Source organism: Tenrec ecaudatus, chromosome 8 (assembly GCF_050624435.1).
Source record: "Tenrec ecaudatus isolate mTenEca1 chromosome 8, mTenEca1.hap1, whole genome shotgun sequence".
NCBI lineage: Eukaryota > Metazoa > Chordata > Mammalia > Afrosoricida > Tenrecidae > Tenrec > Tenrec ecaudatus.
This window is the reverse complement of record NC_134537.1, coordinates 80,141,460-80,162,298: the sequence shown is the minus strand read 5'-3', so window position 1 is coordinate 80,162,298 and position 20,839 is coordinate 80,141,460. Positions and strand designations below refer to the sequence as shown.

At 46.1% G+C, this 20,839-nt stretch overlaps 1 protein-coding gene across 1 annotated transcript in view; it reads right to left on the bottom strand.

Annotated features, from left to right (window-relative positions):
- Positions 1-20,839, bottom strand: part of PINX1 (PIN2 (TERF1) interacting telomerase inhibitor 1) — a 109,299-nt gene that overhangs the window by 62,423 nt on the left and 26,037 nt on the right. The window contains exon 6 of the mRNA XM_075556440.1: positions 12,349-12,425. Coding sequence (XP_075412555.1) covers positions 12,349-12,425 — 77 coding nt within the window. The remainder of the gene's footprint in view (positions 1-12,348; positions 12,426-20,839) is intronic.

Here is a 20,839-nt window from a genome sequence, read left to right as displayed (position 1 = left end):
TTTATCTCTCCGCCCTTCAGTTACTCCCACATGTGTTCATTGGTCAGGTTGGCAAATAAACCTACCTAACACACCCAGCAACCAGTCCAGAAAAGAGCAGGAAGAAAGTCCCAGGAGACAATGTCTCAGGGGTAAAACTGAGCTGACAGATCACCTGGTGTGTTTGGTGTTTTAGAATCGTATACTAAGAACTTATTAGAGGGTATGGTTTCCAAGACGAGAATTCTTTAGGGGAGTGGACAGCCTCATCTTTCTCCACTGGAGCAGCTAGTGGATTTCAACCATCAACTTTGCAATTAGTAGCCCAATGCTTAGTAGGAACAATATTTACACAGTCATAAACATATTTTTAAAAATCAAGCAACATATTATATTACAATTAAAATGTATTATAATCAGAATACATTAGGAGTTCGAGTGGTAAAAAGATCAATCCTGACCTATCAAAATACTTTGATGGCCAGATAATATGAACTGAGACTGCAATCTCTCATAAGTTGCCTGTGGTTGCAGTGGGTCCTGACTCGGTGACTCTAGGTACAAAACCGAGCCACTGCCCAGTCTTGCGTCAGCATTACAACTATTGCTGTGGTCAACGAAGTGGATCTCTTTTACTTGCCTTTTCTCACCACGGTCTTGTATCTCCCACCAAGCGACTGGGTGGGGCTATGAAATAGGCTGATATGAATCACCACATGGATTACTTTGCCAAGAATGCAGATAAGGTACGTGACCCCCTGGCCTGGTGGGAGGAGGCCAAGCATATGAGGTGTGTGGAATGCTGTCAGTTTTGCCACCCCCTGGCTTAAAATGAGGCACTTCAAAGGAAGGAAAGGGGACCTGACTACCAAGTGTTGGCAGGAGAGAGCATTCTTCAGAACCGAGGCCTCTGCTAGACCCAGCAGCAGAGAGATCTAACACTGGACATGTATGTAAAGCAGCAGCAGGGACAGCAGAACAAAACCATCAAAAGATGGCGCGTCCAACTTCCTAGCCCATAGAGTGGGAGAGCGGAGTGCATTCTGGCTGGGGGTTTGTTGGCAGAGTGGCGTGTCACTGGGCAACTGATGGAGCTAGGCTTGTTGATCTACAAAGTGAGAGAGCTGGCACCTTTGGACCAAGGCAAGAGTGGGGTGCCTCCAGGCACTTATTGGTGGAGCTAAAGTACTGCGTGATACTTTCCTGAGCAGGGCGGAGATTAGATTGGCCCAAGGACTGGAGAAAGGCTTACCTGAAGGCATAGCTGAGAAGAACCTATCCTGCCCGATCAGAGAACTGTGTGCTGAGTTACTTCTGATGCCTAATTGCAACCAGCCACCTCTCTAAAAGAAATCATAATCCTGAGTATTATGTGGGTATTGGCCACTGCAAGAATAAGAGATGATTGAACCCAGAGAAGCAGTGAGGGCTGTGGGAGAGGAGGCTGGTGTCAGATTGGTAAAAAAGTTGGTGAGAGGAAGTATGTCTAAAGCCCACTTCACAGGAAGCCACGTGCAGCAGATGCTGACACCGTGTGAAGTTGGAAGAGGAGGTCTGACACTGTAGCCACACCATTTTTATACTGAGTTTGAGGCTGCGGTTCCAGCTGCTCATCTTAACAAGTCTTCCTCGTCTCTTTGTCTTTGACCTCTACTAACTATGTTACCTCCCAATGCCATAGCCAAAGCACATGAGATGAAGTCTCACTGCCCTTGCCTCCGGCGCAGCCCAGCTGTGGTTCCTCTACCACAGACCTGCCTGTCCTTCTGTCAGGCCACGGTACACTCAATATTCTCTGCCAGCACCGTCATTCACGAGCACCGACCCTTCTTCCGCCTTCTTTATTCATTGTCCAGCTTTGGTCAGGCAGGTGAGGCGACGGAAAATATCATGGCTTGGGTCAGCACATTTTAGTCCTCACGGTGACATCTTTGCTTTTCTATCACTTTACAGGGGGCTTTTGCAGCAGATTTGCCAATTCACCACGTCATTTGAATTCCTGACTTCCGCTTCCATGACGTTGATTGGCGGACGTATAAAAAAATGAAATCCTTGACAACTTCAGTCTCTTTTCACTTAATCATGATGTTGCTTATCATTATCCCTATTTTGAAAATGAGGAAATGGATATACTGAAAGGGTAAGTAACTTTTCCAGCATCACACTGCTCAGAGTTCACGGAGCTAGGACTCAATCCCAAGCAGTGTGGACCAGAATGTAGACGTCTAATTTTGATGGAAACCAAAGAAGGAGGATTTCATTAATGATGGTGGAAAAAAGCTCTCTGATATTCAACTACTGATAAACTAAGACAGTCAAAGGCAATCAGCATAACAGACAAGAAAACGTAGAAGGCATATATTTTCTCATATTTCTAAAATCCTGTGTTTTTCTATCAACAACAAAAAATGCAGCCTAAAAAGCTAGGGCAGCAGAAAAGAAAAAGTTGGGGCAAAATTGCAGTCACACAAACTGTAGTTAAAGAATGACTAAGTTTCCTTGATATATGAATTTGTTGGAAAACCATTTATCAACAGCCTGTTTCTCTCTAGCAGAGTCCCTCAAGCCGAGAGCCATGTCATTCCCCTTTGACTGATTAATTAGCCAATCAGGGGACATTTTTCATTGTGAGGCATGATGGTTTATTTCAGCTAATGTTTGGTCTCTAATGGCAACATATTAAAGCCAACTCGGCGATTTTAGCCCTGTGGAGTGACCAAAAGGGAAGGACAGAAGATAAATCAAAGAGCTCCCTTCAGTTTCCCTTCAGTCCTTAACAAAACCCCTAAGGAGCAAATGGCTGGAGCAAAGCCACCCTACCAACGAGGAGAAGAAACAAATAAAAGAAAGGTACAAATGCCTTCAAGCCAAAGGCTATCCTTTCCAGTTTCTGAAAGCAATAATTTATCCTCTGCTGATTAACAGACCACTGATAGAGGAGGTGGCAAAAAGTCAATATCTAGCTCTTCTTCCTTTTATCAAAAGCTGGGCTCAATAGAAAAGCTGGCTCTGCAATGCTTCTTACTCACTTGGACCGATTTCGCCTGCACTCTGAATTAGAGGGGGCGAGTGAATAACCCAGCCTCAAGCACCTAGCCCACCAGGGTGGTGCCGTTCAGAGAGCTGTCCACTGTTCCACAAGTTCTCTAGGCTTTCATCTGCCCCAATGGCTCTGTCTTTGACAAGCACGAAAACACAAAGTCGAAGTCCAAGTATCAGAGGAATTCAAGTTCCTACTGTAATAGCAGACAAAATGTGCACTATAAGAATGCCTCGCACACTCAACCAGATGGTTCCACATAGCTTACCTTCGATGCCATCCCACCCTCAAACACACAAAATCACCCTGCCGTCCTGCCTCCACATAAACCAGTGATTACACACTGGCTGACTGCGTCAGCCAAAGAAACTCTCTACACGACAACTGCAAAGCTTCCTCTCTGTGCTACGTCAAGAAGATTCCGATCAATCAGGGAGACACACAACACACCAGCAAGTTACCCACAGTTAATGCAGAACATACTCGCTATACACTCTCTGCCACCGCCCCCAAGGTATTTCCATAAGCATGCCACCCCAGGTTTTGGTTTAACAGCAACATGTAGAAAACAATTAGGACAGTGTGTTTACAAAACAACTTGTGGGGGAGAATGTATTGGGGAAAACTTGTAACATGGTGTTTTTCACATAAGAATACAACAGTTAGTATGTCAGGAGGTGACAACTGCTAGCGGGGAAAATAGAGCAGGACAAGATTACTGGATGGCACAATTCATACATTTTAGATCCCAACCACCTTGGCCTTGCGCCACTTGCCACGCCTGGCAAGGTGCATACTGATGGCTAGGTAAAAGGTGCTTCTGTTGAGGAGCAGCTCAGCATGCCTACGCTGGGAAAGTGTCCCACCTTCCCGGTGCTGACGGCCAGACTGGGAATGAGGAGAGCTGGGGACAGTGATGGAGGAACGTGAGCGATTTGAGTTTTTGAGCCAAACTCTGTAACCATTTAAAAACCTCAACCTAACTCACCAACGTGTGAATGACATGACGTATTCATGACAATTAAGAACTGCCATCAAGTTGACGGCAACTCCCAGCGAGTCTGGGGAAACAGCCTTTAACTGAAAGGCATCTCAAGCACACATACAAAGAATGAAGGACGATTTTTTTTCTAAGTGGTATTTCCTATGTGGCACTTGAGTCTCTGGGTGGGCCACATGGTTAGCATGATCAGTGGCTAACTGAAGGTTGGCAGTTCAAGCCCACTCTGAAGTACCTCGAGAGAAAGACCTGGCGAGCTACCTTATACAAAACCAGTCACTAGAATCCTTCAAGGAGCCTTGGTGGAGTAGTGGTTACGAGTTCAGCTGCTGCTACCTGAGGTCAGCAGTTCCCAACCACCCGCCGTGCCACGGGAGGAAGATGAGGCTTTCTATGCCTGCAGAGTTAGTCTCAGAAACCCACAGGGGCAATACCAGCCTGTCCTAGGGTCACTGCGAGTATGCGTGAACTCACTAGCACCGAACTGAGTTGGGAAACCTTCTGGAGCACAGTTCCAGTGGGACCCGTATGGGGCTGCCAGGAATTGGAACTGACACTGCAGCACCTGGAGAGGGATGGGGCTGAGTTATGGGGATAAGTGACAGAACTCAAGAAAGAAGGGCCCAAAGCATTAAAGGACTAGCAAAGGGGAGAGTCTGCTTGAAAGTTAGTTTTCAGATTGGGCTTTCAGTAAGAAATGGGAAAGAAAAAGGATTCAAGATAAATGACGGAAAATGGCACAAACTGCAGAGACCCCTCCGTTAGTGGAAGACTTCAAGGAAAACGACCACTAATTGGGTATCCTGGGAAAGCATGATTTCTGCGATAGTCAAATTAAAGAGAAGACCCTGGCATGACTTCCCCAGGAACGATGCCAGAGCACGGTGTTTGCAGAAACAACGAGGGACTGCTGGTCAGGCATTCCCAGCCTGAGTTTGGTTTAGGAGCATTTTCTCTGGTGATAAGGCTGGATCAGGAAACAAGTCAGATAGAGGAAGGAAACGAGCCTGGGGGAGGGGAAAATGAGAGAGAGCAGGAGAAAATAAAGAGAGTATCAGGAAGTTCAATTTGATAGGAACTGGTGGAATTTGTTTTTCAGTGTCTCATACTTGTGAACCCAATAAGCGAAGTCTCACAGGCATGAACACGCATGCATGCACATGCACAACTCCTGGCAGGCACTGATCAGCAGAAGGACCTGCTGCAAATCTCAAGAGACCCTCGTAATTTGAATTCAATATATTCGATCATTTCTTTGTCTCTGTAGAAAGTGCATACAGCTCCAATTTAGGTGCGTTCCCATCCAAAGTTACTGCCTCCCAATTAATAACAGAGAACAAAAATGGTGAGTACAGGAAGAACTTAAGACATTCGAAACGCGCAGCCAGCTCTCCGCCGACAGAGCGGCTGCAGATACCAGGGGCTCCAAGAGAAAGTAAATGTTTAGAAAGTGGTGACAGCAACATCTGTACAAACGTGCTTGATATAGGTGATGTATATGGGTTGTTATGAGCGCACCCCCAATAAAATGATCTTTAAAAAGAAAACAACAACAACAAAGTTTTTCTGGACACACGGTAGTTTGTTCACTGTTTCAGCAAGTGCTTCTGGACACCCAGATGCAGCAGGGAGAGACTGCTTTTGCATGGCTTGAGGAAACACTACGTGCTGGTAACGTCGGCGTACAGTCCCTGCAAAGATACGGATGCTTGAACTCTGTCAGCACTGAAACACGGTCAGATCAGAGTAAAACGCAATATCCCAAATCCAATGTAAGGCAAATTGGGTTGATTAGATTGTATCTGACCTGGAGAATAAGTGGATATATATTTCCTACTCCTTTAGAAGAGGCAGCTACTTCTTGATCAAAATATTTCTCAAGGAAAGGATACTTCAAATACCAGCCCTGAAGATATATAAACCAAGACATTTTCAGCGAACAACCTCTTGAAACAGGAAAGTTCAATTTACGGAGTCCCTACCACGTACCAGACACTGCATCCGTCACATGCTGGGGGCACGGAGGAGAGGGCGATGCACGTCCTCGCTCCTTATGTTTGCAGGACAAGCACAGTGCACTTCTCTCCGAGAGAAAGCAAAAGCCAAAACCCAGCACTCTCCCACTTATCGTCGAAAATTCTTTCTCTTGGCCATGCTTGCAAAAACAAATCCTGGCGTTTTTCTGGGGATCTGAGAGTGGATACTTCCTTGCTATTCCTTTCGCCTGAGAAGTGGCGCTGGGGCCTACAGGACAACTGGATAGCTCACAATTAATTTTTATCATTAGCTACATAAAGATCAGGTCCAAGATAGAACTAGGAGTGATTTAAATTTTATCAACAGACCTACCCATTGGAAGTTAGCTTGAATTACTGCTACTGCTTTGTTCTGCTGTTCTCCCCCACTCTCCCCGACCCCTAGATTACACTCTGATTTCTGACTTGCCATGGTTAGCTCTACCTTACAATATGACGGGGCTTCAAGAAGTCTGTAGAAAAATGGAACGAAAAGATAACGGACTTTTTCCATCAGTCTTTCGAAATACCCTTACCCTTTACAAGGCTTACTCATTTTGTTTTGCTTTGGATGGGAGGAAGTTTTTTATGTAAGCTCTGTTTAGATCAAGAACCCCTTTGAAAAGCTACAGAAGCTACGGGCTTTAAGTATAGATCCATCCATATATGCATGCACGCCCACAAGTTTCCTGTGCAATTACAAGGTGCTCGCCAGCCTCACTATTGTGAATATGTTGAGATACTGCCCAAGGAGTTCTCCTTTGTTTCACATGACAAGCTTGTCACGCAAGAATGGCACCACTTTATAGTAAAATATTACTTTATAGCTAGATATATTCTTGGAATCACTTTAAAGTACAGGACTTAACTGATGGATTTGGACTGTACAGAATCAAACGACCTGCTTTCTACATGGAGTTCTCTGCAGATCACTGAGATAGAAGAAATGAAATCTAGCATAGGTAAGCACAGGAGGTAGGTTAGCCCTTAAAACCTCGGTATTGACGACTGCCAAACATCGCAGATGCAGCCCCTACCTGTAAGAGAGAAAAGGTCTATGGACACTATATTCTATGACAGATTGGACTATTTTGGGGTAGCTGGGGTGACCAAGGGTTAGGAATGGTGATGGTGGTAAGACAGCACAAGGGAGATCTCTGATTGTTTAACAGCTCAGTACCCTAATTGAGCAAATGCTTTTAAAGACCCCACAGACTGTGGCAAAGTGACATAAAATTAGACACACAGATGGTACCAATGTCAACGTCTTGATTTTGATCCTATAGTACAGTTATGTTAAGATAGAACCACTGGAAGCTGGTGACAGATATACCGATCTTGTCTTTGCAATATCCTGCACATCTTTCTTTTTCTATTTTTTAGTGAAAAACAAAAGGTATTAAGACCATTAATCAAGAACTACTGATTTATTTATTTTGTTAATATAAACATCTCCAACTCATTTAACGCATCGCACAAGTAACAGCATCTGTGCTCCAGACACTCAGGCTACGCTTCCCACAGCCGACAGCCCACTAGGAATGGAGAATTGTTCCCAAAGTCAGTGCAGGACTGGACTCACAGGCTTCGAAACCCACAGTAGTCAACTCTGACACAAGGCAAGGAGGACCTTTTAAACCGTAAACCACGATTTCCAGCAAAATTAACAGTCAATAATCTTCCCACAAACCCAGGATACAGTGCTAACCACTGATGACTTCTAACAAAACCTCCGAGAGCACGACTGAGCAAGAGCAGAGATCGCGTCGACAGCGAGGCACACCAAACCCCCAGAGAGCGCACTAACACCGGCAGTGGCCTGGCTACCGAGGCACACCAAACCCCCAGAGAGCGCACTAACACCGGCAGTGGCCTGGCTACCGAGGCACACCAAACCCCCAGAGAGCGCACTAACACCGGCAGTGGCCTGGCTACCGAGGCACACCAAACCCCCAGAGAGCGCACTAACACCGGCAGTGGCCTGGCTACCGAGGCACACCAAACCCCCAGAGAGCGCGCTAACACCGGCAGTGGCCTGGCTACCGAGGCACACCAAACCCCCAGAGAGCGCGCTAACACCGGGAAGAGCACTGACTGCGGCCGGCCGGGAGGGCTGCATTCCCACTTTCCCTCTTTGGAGCTTGGGAACAAATCGCTCTCAACTGTGTCAGAGCCTTGAGCTGCACTGAGCTACACAGGCGACGAGCATGTCTACTTCTGAAGTGCCCGGCGCAGAGGCTGCCCCACAGGGGTGTTCAGTAAGTGAAGTACTTTCTGCTATCAGAATAGCCAGGGGCCGTGGAAGGTAATCATGCTGGTGTCCAGTGAGAGTTCTGGTGTTGCCCAAGCCCTAACGGTGGTCAATGCCCAAGATCCTTCTAATTGATTTGCAGAAGGCCAGCCCCTTCCCGGGAGAGGCAGCCCTGCGCTAACTTTCAAAACCACCAGGGTTTCTGAGATTTCCGGATGTCGGACCTGCACAGCACCTCTGCTCTGACAGTGTAAAATATAAAGCCAGGCCAATGTTACTATGAGGATCAGGCAGTCAGAACAAAGCAATATTCCGCCCAACTGAGGAGAGCCGCCAAAAGGAGTTGTTTTTTCAAACAAATCTGATCAAAGGCTTCTTGCTCTTTGCTATCAGGACCGTTGTAACCAACACAGTACGGTTTCATAGCAACAAGTTAATTCAAGGGGTACAAATGCACCTCAAGGAAAATCTAACCTACTGTATGAAAACCCACATGTACGTAAGAGATAACCTCAGAAGTGGCTCCGCTTAAAGGAAGACTTTTTAATTTGCTGTCTTAAAATGTGATCTGAATGGATAGCTATGTTATACACACATGAAGAGGCTATGCTAATGGAAAACAATGGAATGAAAAGAAGAGAACTTTCCCACAAACTCTTTGAAGCTCCCTGGCGTATGTGGACGCGCACACACACTCCATAAGCCCTTGGTAAAGTACAGTGCCCGGACCTAGCACAGCATCAGAGTTTGTTAAAACCTCACTGTCCCAGAATCTGCACTTTCATGCCCAGATGATCTGCCCGCACAGAACAATTTGAGCAGTGATGTGCCAGGCGTTATTCTTGGCACCGCCGTGGGAAGCTCAACCAACACGTCATGTATCAGGGCTTCGACCAAAGGTTCTCAAACATACTCCTTACCAGCATGAAAATGACCTGAATCATCAGGGTAGGCTTTTCAGAAATGTCTTCTTTGTTTAAACACTAACTGGTGTCTGGCCCTTATCCCAAGATCTGTCTTTAATTGGGTTTAAAAAGATCCACAGGGGCCGAGGATGCAGCTGCTCTAGACAGAGGGCAGCAAACTAATGTGCAGCAGCCTCACCAAGAGTTAAGATTTGAAATGCGCCCTCAGGAGGAAACGTCAAACTAGAAAGAGAGGTGGAGACGTGGCCTGATATAAATCTTGCATGAAACACAGTATTAGATCAAGGTTGATCTTCTCTCTACCAATTACATCAAAATAGATTTTCCCTGGGCTATAGCTCTAGGAAATTGTTTCTGAAGCCCCTCCAACCCAAAGGAACTGCTCACTTTAACATGATTATGAATGACACGCCACCAGCAGGGAACACAGAGCAGTGTTGACAAACCTCATGGCTCCTAATGCCATTAAGTCCTCAGATGGGTGTCTGCCAGAGGATTACAAACCTCTAAGCTCCTTTAACTCCAAGGTTTCCTGCACTAACCGCATAACTTCTTTTAGAGCTCAATCAAAGCCCATAAATATTTCCTTCCCTGATCTGTTCCACCGTGCAGTTTCAAAGAGGGCACTGCTGAAGATGAGGGTGAGGCGAGAAGGGTTGGCAGCGGGGAATGCCAAGACTTGGAGAGGCCGGTGCACTGAGAGAAGTGAGACTGATGGGTGGTTCTAGTTGGCTGCGGTGCCGAGGGGCGAGGTGTGGCCGTGGTAGCAGGGTGTTAGAGGACACCGAGTATACAGCACAAGGGAGTTGAGAGGCTGGGTTCTTCTTGAGAATGTTCACCCGACTGAGGACAGCCAAAGGAGAGGAATCAGAGAGAATACGGAGACCAGCCAGGGGCCAGGGCAGTAGTTGTTGGGTGCCAACAAGTTGCTTCCACCTCATAGCACCCTGTGCATTATGAGCAAGAGAGCAGAGCATGCCGGGTCCCGGGACAGCCTCACAGTTGTTAGGTTGCAGACCGAGCAGCTTCCTCTTTTCTGCTGGCCCCCCACTGTACCGAGCAGGATGTCCTTTTCCAGGCACTGGGCCTCCCTCCCAACACGGCCAACGTAATGGCCCAGGGAGAATGGCTTAATGCAGGTGTGGGCTCAGCACGGCGTGGGAGATGCATGAGCAGAAGCTGGGTTCCCTGATGGGCCGGGCTCCTTCCAACACTTCTGAGGAAGCAGAGCACCTAGTGCGCCCTGTCAGAACACTTCCTGCCTCACGGTCCCGTTGCCTTTCGCATGACTCAGCACACGAGGGCAAGTCGAAAAGTACTGCTATGAAAGCACAGAAAACTTTACTACATAGAAATCTCAAAATATGAAGCTACAAATCTAGGTCTGTACCCTTCTGAAGGAAGTGTTTCCACCTCTCTTACTTGTTCTCGAAGGACTCCTCCACTCTTCAATTCACACCACACCAAAAGGGCGGTTTTGGTGTCTTCAAGGGACTCACATTGTGTTCCATTTCAACGTTCTCTGACTTTGGAGAACAAAAAGAAGTCCGACAGGGCAAAGCCGGGGTTGTGGTGACAGGGAAAGGCTTCCCAGGGCGGGAAGGTTCTCACAGCCCCCATGCCCTGGAGGAACCGGCAGGTGCACCGTCCTGATGGAAAGGAACGGCTCAGTGCAACTTCCGGGTCTTGTTTCAGGGCTGTCAGTTCCCTTTTCTTCAGCCCTCCTCAGAGCAAGTCCCCGGGATCATCTTGTGTCCTTCAAGGAGATCCATCAAGACTAGCCCTGTAGAATCTCCTAAAGAAACAGGTGCCAGACCTTCTAACGTGACCTCTTAACCTTGGATGGAGCTGGCCTGGAAGAACCTCTTGGCAGACACTGTTGGATTTGATTTTGGGGGGGAAGGCACCCTAAGGAAACGGAGCCAAGTACATTACGGAGAGAACCTGTCTGCAGGGATCTGCTCACGGGAGAGGCTTGCTTGAACACATGGTGTTTGCAATCAGTCCGTGCGTGAATGAGCTGGAACGCTACAAGTACTGTTTTTCAGTTGCTCCGTAGCTCTTCCTGGGCACCCCCTGCCATTAGCAGCTGGAACCCGGTTTTCCTTCACAGTGTCTCCTCCTTCCCTGTCCCCTTATTCCATCCTTGCTTGGCTAGGTTGTGGGGACAGAAAAGGGGCAAACGACCTAAGGATATCTCCCATAGAAATCTCTACTAACTGGTAATTCTGGAGCCTTTAAAAATGTTTCATACTAGGTGACAGACGCACACTGGAAAAAGACGTCGGTCTGCCTGGAGAAGGCCAGCAACACATGAGACAGGTCTGCTTTCCTGTTCTCCCACGCAGGGCCACGCCAAATCAATAAAGGAAGAGGAACACGAGCCACTGCATTCGTTGATTAATCATGCTACCAACCAAAGACAGCAGAGTTTTCAGACCACACCAGTTTTCAATTTCTTATTCGATTCTCAACAAATCTACAGTGCAAATTTTTTTTCAAAAAATTCTAGTCTTTTGCTATCAACACTACATCCAGGATGGCCTCTTACACTTAAAAGTGGAACCAATTTTTTGTGTGCCATATTACACAGTCCAATTTCATGCTTGGGTGGAGGTGTGACTTTTAGATGGATCACATGCAAAGTGGCGTTTAGTCACCCTATTCTTACCTTGCAGTTTTAAAACAAAGAGCTGCATACAGTGAGGAAAACCGTGTGTCTCGTATGTAGATTTCTGACCCGGGGGCAGCTCTACTGTCCTGCGGGGTTGCTGAGCTGCGACACCCCCTTGGCAGTGGGTTTCGGATTACACATCTGACAGTCTTCCTCTTCAATCCATAGTCCAAATCATTAACGTAGTTTGATCAAAATAAACAAAATTGCTACATGCAACCTCCCTTTCCTGAGGGGCGGGGCACCTGTTTTCCCTTTGAGCTTTCTGACAACACGGAGTCTTCCCTGAGTGGAATCCAGTTCTCAGGCACCAGAAAAGAAACAAACCCTAACAGATAATATCCTTTTGAAAACTTCCTTTCCAAATAGACCCTGCACCAAGGAGCACTGTGAGGAGGACCACATCTGGGCCTGGTGTGCGCCATCTCCAGGAAGGTTAAGGTGAGGGAGGGTGGCTTCATACCTCAGGAGTCTTCTTAGTCTGTCTCTTCCCAAAAATGCAATCCAGGTCCATTTTGCTCCGAGACGAGAGATCCTTCCCTAGAAAACAACACACTGCCTTTCAGGAATACTATTCTTTGACAAACGACAGCCACCGATCTAAAGGAAGAAATCCCAGCAGGAAAAAATGTTTCTTGGAAAAAAAAACCAAAAAACCAAACCAAAAAAGCATTGTGGCAATGGTTGACTGGCTGCCAGCCGCGAGTTCACAGACTGGGAGTGGTGGGCGCCGTCCGCCAACTGATTGCCACTCGCCGAGAGTGGCCCCCTGCGACCGAGCGGGACTGGGTTTTCCTCGTGGTCTCCTTTAAGGAGTAGACTGACAGGCCTCTCTCCCTCGGCGAGTTTGAAACACCGGCCGGTGGGTTAGCAGCCAAGCACTTAAACCTTTGCTGCCAGGGCTCCTTAGAGTAGAATACATTACTGACCACGCTGAATTAATAAGTAAAATTGATTTTTCAGTCACCTAAAAGTGAAATAATCATTTTAGAATGAGGACCCTTCAAATTCTCTCTGAATTGTAAAACCATCTAGAGCACGTGGACTGAGAGGAATGTTATATTCTAAAGCCGGCTGTCCTGTCGCTAGGCATTCCAGGTGTGACTTCTACATCTCTGGGTTCTCCGTTAAGGAGCCTGGTGGGGCTGTGGGTTCGGGCTGCTAACTGCACAAGGTGGTTCAGAACCACCAGCCAGTCACTCCCCAGGAGAGATGAAGCTGTCTGCTCACATAGATGGACAGCCTCAGAAACGCTGGCTATGTGGTGTGGATGCCCGTTGAAACCTACGCCTTGACAGTGAGTTTCTTTGGGAGGTGGGGAAAAGTGGGGGTATTTTCATTTATAAAATAGATCGTATCCGTTTACAAAAGATATGGGCTACTTAGAAGATAAAATGAAGAATAAAAGAAATGCTGCTAGATCTCTAGCCTCACAACCCCAAATATATGCACATGAACAAGAAAGAACTCATGGAAGTTTATTACTTGAAAGATTGAGCATTGCAAGTTACAAGTGCAAATAAAATTTACTATATAGGATGAATAGATTTGATTTTTCTTCTTAAGATTTTCTTTACCATTAGACCTCGATCATCTCAAAATAAAAGAATATATAATAAGAACACAAAATTAAACAGCTTCTGCTAAAACTATCCAAAGGATCTATGATGTTTCATTAATAAACAACAAACCCACCTAAATTCTTTAACCTTAATTTCAAACCCACAAATCAGCTAACTTAAAATTTACTTTTGTGGAATTTCAACTTCTACCAGTAACACCCTGTGAGCAGCCAACCACATCAATTCCCCTTCGTCAACACAACGTGCAGGGTCCTTGAGCTTGACGGTAACTCCCGCAGGGACAGGCGCAGGCTCTGGGGGAGTGGGGCATGAGCTTGCACGCAGGCGTTTTTCATCTGAGTTGGAAGCCCAAGTTCCACCTGCCACTGGCTCACTTGTCATCTTGGGTTTCCTGTAGCAAACGAACTTGGCAACGTGCTATCTTGACCCTGAAGGTTTGAGTTCACTGACTCTCACTGGGGCATTCAAATATGATATTGCTCAGTGACTCCACGAAATTCAAAACAAAACAAAACACCCTGCCATCTGATTCTAAAGCAGTTGCCAGAACCAGCTAGGTCCCTCGGCAGCACAGCCAGATGAAATGATCCACTTACTGTGACCGATTCCTACCAGGAAGGGAGTGCTCCCGTGGGGACCAGAGGTCAGTTGATTGCTTGCTTGTTCTCTCTCTCTCTCTCTCTCTCTCTCTCTCTCTCTCTCTCTCTCTCTCACACACACACACACCTCAGCTAGAAACCAATCCTTCACTGGTTCTAACTTATTATTAAGGGGAACCCATTTTTAAAAAGACCCAAAAGGAAACACATTTGAGAACAAAATGAAGCCTATCATGGACAGGAACTCAAAAAATGAACCAGAAAACAATGGGACTTAAATTGGTCCCAGTGGGGAGAAAGGGACCCACACAGGAAATGAAGGTGCCTATCCTCAGCTGTGTCACCAACACAACTCGCTACTCACTGTGAAGTGAGAGAAAGGAGTGGTACTTAGTTCAGATTATGTAACAGCCATCTACCCCAACCTATCTTCTGGCACGAAAGAAAGTCTTAGAGAAATGCAAACTAAGGTGCATCTTACAATGTGACAAGGGAAAGAACTACAGGAAGAGGTAGGAAGAGAGGCGACTTGGGGAGAGCCACAATTACAAAGCACAAACACACTGAGATAAAGGACAAACTGCTAAGCTGATAGGGACAGTAAAGATGCAAGTGTTTCTCCAGTTTTGGTGCTGGGCCCTCGTATCAAAAATTTCTATCCTTTAGTTGAGAGTTCACTTAAGCAAACGTAGAAAGCAGCCTGGTTATGGGCCTTGCTCGGGACCTGTCTGGAAAACAAGGACAGAGGGAAGACATAAAAGCCAGAGACTAGCCAGCGGCAAGGAAGTCAAGAGGAGGGAAAACTCTGGCGATGGACGCAATGTGGAAACACTGATGAGTGGGTGATCTTGGTTTACTGCTGCATCAGCATCACGTTGTGGCCACTTCTGAATGAAATACACACAGTAAGATGAATTTAAAGGATAATTAGTCTTAGGTTTGAGTTGTGGTCAAACTGGAGTAATACATTTTATAAAGTATTAAACTTTACTGATAAACTCAAATAACAGTAAAGAAATAAGAGTAAGAAATGCGATCCACGGCCTTTGACCCCTCTATCTCTAGTTTTCAACTGGGCATAGCACTTTGGAGAACCAGGAAGTTGCTACAAGAAAGCCCAAGAAAAGAGGAGCAGCACTTTCCAGGAGAATCCTGTATTTATCATCATTTTAGGTGTTTTCCAAATCACGAAGGCACACTGGCGGCACAGTGCGTAAGCTCTGAGTTGCTAGCAAAGGGTCAGCTTTAAACGTCACCACCACCCCCCCGCCCGCGGGGTGCGGCCGTCTGCTTGGGCAAAGACGCACAGCCTTGGAAACCAACAGGGGCAGGTTTACTCTGCCCTACCCGGTTGCTATGAGTCAGAACCAACTGAATGGCAATGGGTTTGGTTTTGATAAAAATCATCACAATGCGCAGGCTTTCCAGTCTACCAGAGTAGAAAATTGAAAGGAAGGAATGTTATTTCTGTAGCCAGGCACACCACACCAAGAAGTGCAACCGGAAGCCGCTGGAACTAGAAAAAATAGAACGAGAACTTACGGATATGTGATATGGAGCTACTTAGTTTAAGAGCAAAGAATTATATGTCCCCTAGCAAGCTCTAAGGAGAAAAGAATCGTTATGACACCACAGCAAAGGCTCTTGCACACATTCATCTGTAGAGAATTACAGCTTGTCTACTCCAATTAAAGGAGCAAGGGCAAAGAAACGAAGTTGTTGAGGTCTATTTCTTCTTCTTTTTTTAAATATCTAAGTAGGAAGCTTCAACTTTTGTCTACGTAAGCAGCTTCAATTACCGAGAAAATTCACCTGCATGCCTCATGCTTTTATTTATTTATTTTAGTAAAAACAAAGGGAACGAAGAATAAGTCTAAAGCAAGACATCATGACAAATTCATTAAAGTGCCAAGGTTAAAAAACAAAAGATCAGAGTACAGTGCTGAAGAGTGAAATGTTAAACCCACTGCCACCCATCTCATTGAGACCCTATAGGGCAGAGAACACACTGTCGGCGTCTGTAGGTAAATCTTTCTCCTGGGGAACAGCTTGTAGGTCCAAACCTTCAACCTGTGGTGGGCCGCCAGGCACCTTAAGCACTGTGCCATCCTAGTTAACAACACCAAGCGAGTCTGACTTAGAAAGAAGACGACGAGGGTGCTTTTCTAGAGCTAAACCACAGGAGGGGTCTCCAGGGGCCCAAACAGCTCGAGCACTACTCTCTGAAAGGCTGGAGGTTTGAACAGACTTAGAGGAAAGGCAGTGGAGAAAGGAAGCGGTCTGCTTCCAAAAGGACAGCCAGGAAAACCCAATGGAGTCAAGTTCTACTGTGACACACAGAGGCTGCCCCAAGTCCGACTCCAGGCGACAGCCAGGGTGGCAGCGGAGTCGGAAGAGGAAACGCTCTGCCCCTGGACCGGCCACCAGCAGAAGCTGACTGTGGAAAGAAGCTCACTCTGCCACCAAAACTACCAGCCTCTACAATACCCTGTTTCTAGATCAGCAAGCCAACGAAGCCGAGCATGCTTTCCACAGGCCTTGCTTACGAGGCCAAATATTATGAACTTCACAGACGAGTCTGAGTAAACTCCCACTGTGAAACTGCACAATGACAGCTGGTGTAAGTTTTCGTCTAGCCTTTATACAACTGGGACGGGGGCACAAATCTCGACAATTTCTCACTGCTTAGCTGAACATCTTCAAAACATAATTTGTGTAGATGGTTTCTATTTTCCTTCCCCGCTGATGTTGTTGTTAGGTGCCACTGAGTCAGCTCTGACCCATAGCGACCTTATGCACAACAGAACGGACCCTGCCCGGCCCTGCAGCGCCCTCTCATTGTTCCCATGCTCCGGAGGGCCGCCGTCTATTTTCCTGGGCCTTCCATTTGACCAAGCATGAGGGCCTCCTCCTCCAGGGACTAATCAAAGTGACTCCATTCCTGCCGACTCATCGAGCGCTTCTGGTTTAAGATACCTGTTTGGAGTCAGGCTCTTAATAAACAAGGATGAAAACGTTTAATCGTCCAATATATTATTTCAAATTAAAATACCACTGGGTACTTTAAGTTATATATCAGACCTGAAATGATGTCAATATTTAGATAGTAGCAAAATCTACAATCTAATAAATGATATTTGGTACTGTAAAATAAATGATATTTGGTACTGTAAAAATATTTTTATTTTCATTCATTAACAAGTTGCATGAAATGCCGCCTATGTTTTAGTTTCCTGAACCAGACATGCAGTTACAATTTGAATCATTCTCATCAACGAAGCGAGTTCATTCCATTTACTTGTCATGAGACTACTCCAGGGCTATAATCCTTGCTTTCCACAATGCCGAATCCCAAATGTCCTGCGGATAATTTCTGAACAATCATAAAATAGAACCCAGTTCAGAGTAGGCAGGGACTTACTTTTCTCCATTTTACAGAAGAGGAAAGAGTTACGTGACTAATCAATGACTGTCCTGAGGTCACACAACAGTAATAAGGGGGTGGGCAGGGCTCATCAGTGGCCTAAAGCAATCCTAGAAGAAACTGAGCTTCTCACTCAAATCCAAAATAACACCTGCTCTAAAAGAAAGTATCCCTTTTATTAAATGAAAGAAAAAATGTTTGAATCATTTTATTGGGGGGTTCATACAACTCTTATCACAATCCATACATACATCAATTGTATAAAGCACATTTGTACATTCATTGCCCTCATCATTCTCAAAACATTGGTTCTCCACTTAAGCTCCTGACATCAGCTCTTTTTCCCCTCCCTCCCCGCTCCCCCTCCCTCATGAACCCTTGATAATTTGTAAATTATTATTTTGTCATATCTTACACTGTCCGAGATCTCCTTTCACCCACTTTTCTGTTGTCCATCCTCCAGGGAGGAGGTTATATGTAGATCTCTGTAATTGGTTCCCCCTCTCCACCTCACCCTCCCCATATTGCCACTCTCACCACTGGTCCTACGGGGATCATCTGTCCTGGATTCCCTGTGTTTTCAGGTCCTATCTGTACCAGTGTCCATCCTCTGGTCTAGCCAGATGTGTAAGGTAGAATTGGGATCATAATAGTGGGAGAATGGGGTGGGGAGGAAGCACTTAGGAACTAGAGGAAAGCTGTATGTTTCATCGTTGCTACGCTGCACCCTGACTGGCTCATCTCCTTCCGAGACCCTTCTGTAAGGGGATGTCCAGTTGCCTACAGATGGGCTTTGGGTCTCCACTCCGCATTCCCCCTCACTCACAATGATATGATTTTTTGTTCTTTAATGCCTGAAAATGATCCCTTTGGCACCTCATGGTCACACAGGCTGGTGTGCTTCTTCCATGTGGGCTTTTCTGCTTCTGAGCTAGATGGCCATTTGTTTATCTTCTAGATGCTATATCTTTTGATGGCTGGGCTCCATCAGCTTTCTTCACAACATTTGCTTATGCACCTGCTTTGTCTTCAGTGACTGTGTTGGAAAGGTGAGCATCATGTAATGTCAGTTTAATAGAACAAAGTATTCTTGCATTGAGGGAGTACTTGAGTAGAGGTCCAATGTCCATCTGCTACCTTAATACTAAACCTATAAGTATGTGCACATAGATCCATTTCCCCATCCACATATATAAATATATTTACATATGTACATGCCTTTATTTAGACCTCTATAAATGCCCTTTGCCTCCTAGCTCTTTCCTCTATTTCCTTTTACTTTCCTCTTGTCCCACTATCATGCTCAGTCTAAATGAAAAAAAATTTTTTAATAAAACCAACGTTTACTGTAGGATTTAAAGATGGAACATACACATTTTCTGCACTACCTGGATTTTTGTCTCTTTCGGGTTTTCTACTTATTTTCAACTTTTGACAACCTATCTGGAACTCTTTCCTCCCCATGAAAGGCCGTCAGCCAACCTAATCTGAGCAGAGAGAAAACGAAGGCACAGCACACCAAGCAGCTGACGGGTCTCTCAACAAGGGAGGCGCTGAAGCAGCCAGAGAAAGCGGGTAGCAGCATCCCCTAAGGAGGCTTAAGGAAGCGGATTGATCCCAGCTTCAGCAATTGCCGCAGACGAAAGCATGCAGGGAGTCAGATACTAAAGGGAAACCAGAGGGGTCTCTCTTGCCAGTTACAGGCCGTTCTTCATTTCATTAACTTGCTCCTCTCTATTGTTTTTAAACAGGGCCTAATGAGACACAGGACAAAGCCCCGAGGGAGTCCTGTGAAGTGACTACTCAGCGGAGACATCAGTGAGAAATGATTTCTGTTTTGCAGCAGGCGGGGTGAAGAGAAACACTGAACACAAGCCATGAACACACAAAAGTTCTCATCTAAGAGAATGACAAACAAGAGCCTTAAAAAACACACCAGCAGGGAAGGGGAAAGGGGGAAACACCAATCCGTGGGCCTGTGTATAGTACAGAGACTCGTCAGCATGGCTGGGGCCTCTCACTGAAACCAAGCTCACATCTACCATGTCGGAGTCCCGACCTAAAACGTGAGAACCAGCACCAGCAGCTTAAAGCAAAGGGAGGTCCAGGTCCCACTACTGTCCAAGTTGGTAAACAAAACCCCAATCACTGCATGGAGTCTGTGCCAATCCACAGCCGCCCTAAGGACAAGGGAGAACGGCCTCTGTGGGTTCCCAAGACTGTCTGCCACTCTACAGCCACAGAAGGCCTCACCTTTCTCCTGAAGACAAGCAGGTGGTCTTGACGGCGACCTCTCAGTTAGCAGCCCACCATGTAACTACTCTGCCACCAGGAGCCTAGAACCCTCAGCCAAGTAGACAAGATGCGTTCGACATGCCCTTTCTGCACTTTGAAGCCAAGGGTTTTAAAACTGAAGCTCTGTGGCAGCCCTCCACCCAGCAAGCCTCTTGGTATTTTCCTACCATGTGCTCACTTTGTGTCTGTGTCATATTTTGATAATTCCCACAATATTTCAAACTTGTATTAATGCTACTGCACATTTAATAGTCTATAGCATAGGATAAACATAGTTTTATATGTACTAGGAAGCAAACAAACAAAAGTTTGTGTAATTTATTGACATACTCGCTTTTTCGGGAGGACCTGGGCCCACACGTGCAGTATCTTGGCAGTATGCCTAAACACCAGTCTCCCGTAGAAGAACCAGCAAGTGTTGATGAGGAATCAAATGACACATCAAAATCTTACACTTTAAACATATTTTGAAATAGATGGGTTTTTTGTGGATAGAAAGCACGCTTCATTCATAAGGCTGTTCTACTGGAAAACATTGCAGGAGTGGATTTGGGCCAGCTGTAGCTTCCTTACTAGTACAAGGCTGCCATCTTGTGGTCACAGAGAATAACTGCACCCACACCTAACTAGCCAAACGGTATTGGTTAAGTTTGGTTCCTAAATCTGCCTTTTTGTATGTAAATCAGAACAGTTAGGTAGGCCTCCTAGGTAACATTAGTCATTAAAATGTTTACCTTAGTATACAGTATATGCTGTACCTTTCTACACAATAGCATCATGTTTAGGTACTGTCGAATCAGCTCTGACCCACAGCAACCCTATGGAAAACAACGAAACAGCGCCTGGTCGCTCCTGCACCGTCCTCACTGGTTCAGATGTTCGAGCCCATTGTTGCAGCCACTCAGCCAATCCATCTTGCCCAGGGCCTTTCTCTTTGTGGCTGCCCTTCTAGTCTACCCAGAATGACGCCCCTTTCCCAGGACTAGCTTTCCTGACAACACACCCGTGCCTCTAAGGAGCACTCTGGCTGTGCTTCTTCAGGACTGATGTGGT